At 18.9% G+C, this 2351-nt stretch overlaps 1 protein-coding gene across 1 annotated transcript in view; it reads right to left on the bottom strand.

Annotated features, from left to right (window-relative positions):
* Positions 1 to 1651: 1651 nt before the first annotated feature.
* Positions 1652 to 2351, bottom strand: part of PGSY75_1120100 (putative phosphoglycerate mutase) — a gene marked incomplete at both ends in the record, with an annotated part of 1040 nt that continues 340 nt past the window's right edge. Inside the window, one exon of the mRNA XM_018786324.1 lies at positions 1652 to 2288. Within this exon, the coding sequence (XP_018641119.1) occupies positions 1652 to 2288 (637 nt within the window). The remainder of the gene's footprint in view (positions 2289 to 2351) is intronic.

Raw genomic sequence — 2351 nt, 5'->3', positions numbered from 1 at the left:
AAAAAAAAAAAAAAAAAAAAAAAAAAAAAAAAAAAAAAAAAAAAAAAAAAAAAAAAAAAAAAAAAAAAAAAAAAAAAATTAAAATTTTTTTAATATTTATATAATTTTTTTTTTTTTTTTTTTTAATTTTTTTTTTTTTTTTTTTTTTTTTTTTTTTTTTTTTTTTTTTTTTTTTTTTTTTTTTTTTTTTTTTTTTTTTTCCTTGCGTTGTTTAATTTGAATAGTATTATATTATTAATGTATATATTATATATATATGTATATATGTATTATATATATATATATATATAATAATGTTAATATATACTATATTGTATATTTTATTAATATTATTAAAAAAAAAAAAATATATATATATATATTATATAATATATATATTATACATATATATAATATGATAATATTATGTCATTTTATTTTTTTTATTATAGTTTTTTCATATTACTAAAAAAAGGCATAATAAATATTTTAGCTATTTTTATTTCTTCAATTTTTTTTTTTTTTTTTAAGTTTGCACACATGAAAGACAAAAATACATATTCAAAAAAAGAAAAATTATTTTATAGTATAACAAATGTAAAAAAAATATATATTTAAATACATTATTATATATATAATATATATATATATATAACCCTTTTATGTATAATATATAAAAAACATAAATGAAAATATAATTGTTATTTTTAAAATATAATTAAATTGGAATTATTAAAAAAAGAGAAAGAAAAAAAAAAAAAAATTGCTTATCAAGAAATATATATATATTTATATATTTTAAATATAATGTATTTATAGCACCCGTAATATTGTAAGTAAAAAAATACATGGAAATAAAGAAAATAAAATTATCATTTATTTTATTATCTTATCATGTGAAACAATATATATATATATATGTATACTATTTCATTTCTATTGTTGTATACTTTGGTACTGTATACATATATGTTACCTTCATGTATGTCTTTCCAAATTCGAAACGTTAATAGAAATGAATAATTATATTCTTAATAATTCGATATTATATATATATATATATATATATATATGGATTTAAAAAAGAAAAACGAGGTTATTTTATAACCTACAAATTATAGTGTAACGATAAGTGCACCTATATAAATATGAGATAGTGTACCCACAAATAAATAATATATATATATATATATATATATATATGTATGTATGTATATTTTTTCTTTGTGTATATTCTCGTATGCACCTTATGAATTTATAAATTGCATATATAAAAAGATTACCCACAAATGGGACACCTCGAAAGTAGCTGTCTTATGCATTTAATTGTTATTTCTTAAAAGGAAGAAAAAGTTTCTTATGCCATAAATAAATTTTTAGTTTTAATCTATAACTATGGTGAAAATCTCATAATAGAAAAATCATATGCATATTATATATTCACTATTATATATATATATATATTAGTGAATAAAAAAAAAAAAAAAAAAAAAAGAGTAAAATATGCTCAAAAGGGTATGGTTTATTTATTTCTTTATGAACATTAATATGTAAAAATAGAATTTTCTTATGTTATATTTTGTGTCACATAATATATATATATATATATATATATATATATACATGTGTATATATTTCGTTAAAGGTTAAAATTTGATTTATTTATATTTATTTATTTTGCTTTTCCTTGGTTGGCTACTTCATCCATCTTCTTTTTTAATTCTTCACTGTCCAATAAATAATAGTGTTTTATTGGCTTTAAGTGTTCATCTAATTCATAAACTAAAGGTACACCTGTTGGAATGTTAAGTTCTAATACATCAGCTTCACTTAAGTTATCTAAATGTTTGACTAATCCTCTTAAACTATTTCCATGTGCAGCTACCATAACTTTTTTATTTGCTAAAATGTCAGGTGCAATGTGATCAAACCAAAATGGTAAAACTCGTTCAACAGTATCTTTTAAACATTCAGTAAATGGTAATGCATCCTTTGGTACATTTTTATATACAACATTGTGTCCTGGCCATCTGCTATCTTCCTTATCTAATTTTGGTGGAGGGATATCATAAGATCTTCTCCATATTTTGACTTGTTCCTCTCCATACTTCTTGGCTGTTTCTGATTTGTTTAAACCTTGAAGGGAACCATAGTGCCTTTCATTTAATCTCCATGTTTTAACAACTGGAACATGTAAAAGGTCAGCTGTTTTTAATACATTCCAGGCTGTGCATATTGCTCTCTTTAAAACTGATGTATAAACAACGTCGAATTTGAAATTCTTTTCCTTAAGGTATTTTCCAGCAGCTCTATAAAAAAATAAATATATATATATATATATATATTATAAAAAACAACGTATTAATGTGTGA

This window comes from Plasmodium gaboni, chromosome 11 (assembly GCF_001602025.1).
Source record: "Plasmodium gaboni strain SY75 chromosome 11, whole genome shotgun sequence".
Taxonomy (NCBI): domain Eukaryota; phylum Apicomplexa; class Aconoidasida; order Haemosporida; family Plasmodiidae; genus Plasmodium; species Plasmodium gaboni.
This window is presented reverse-complemented; position numbering and strand designations above follow the sequence as displayed.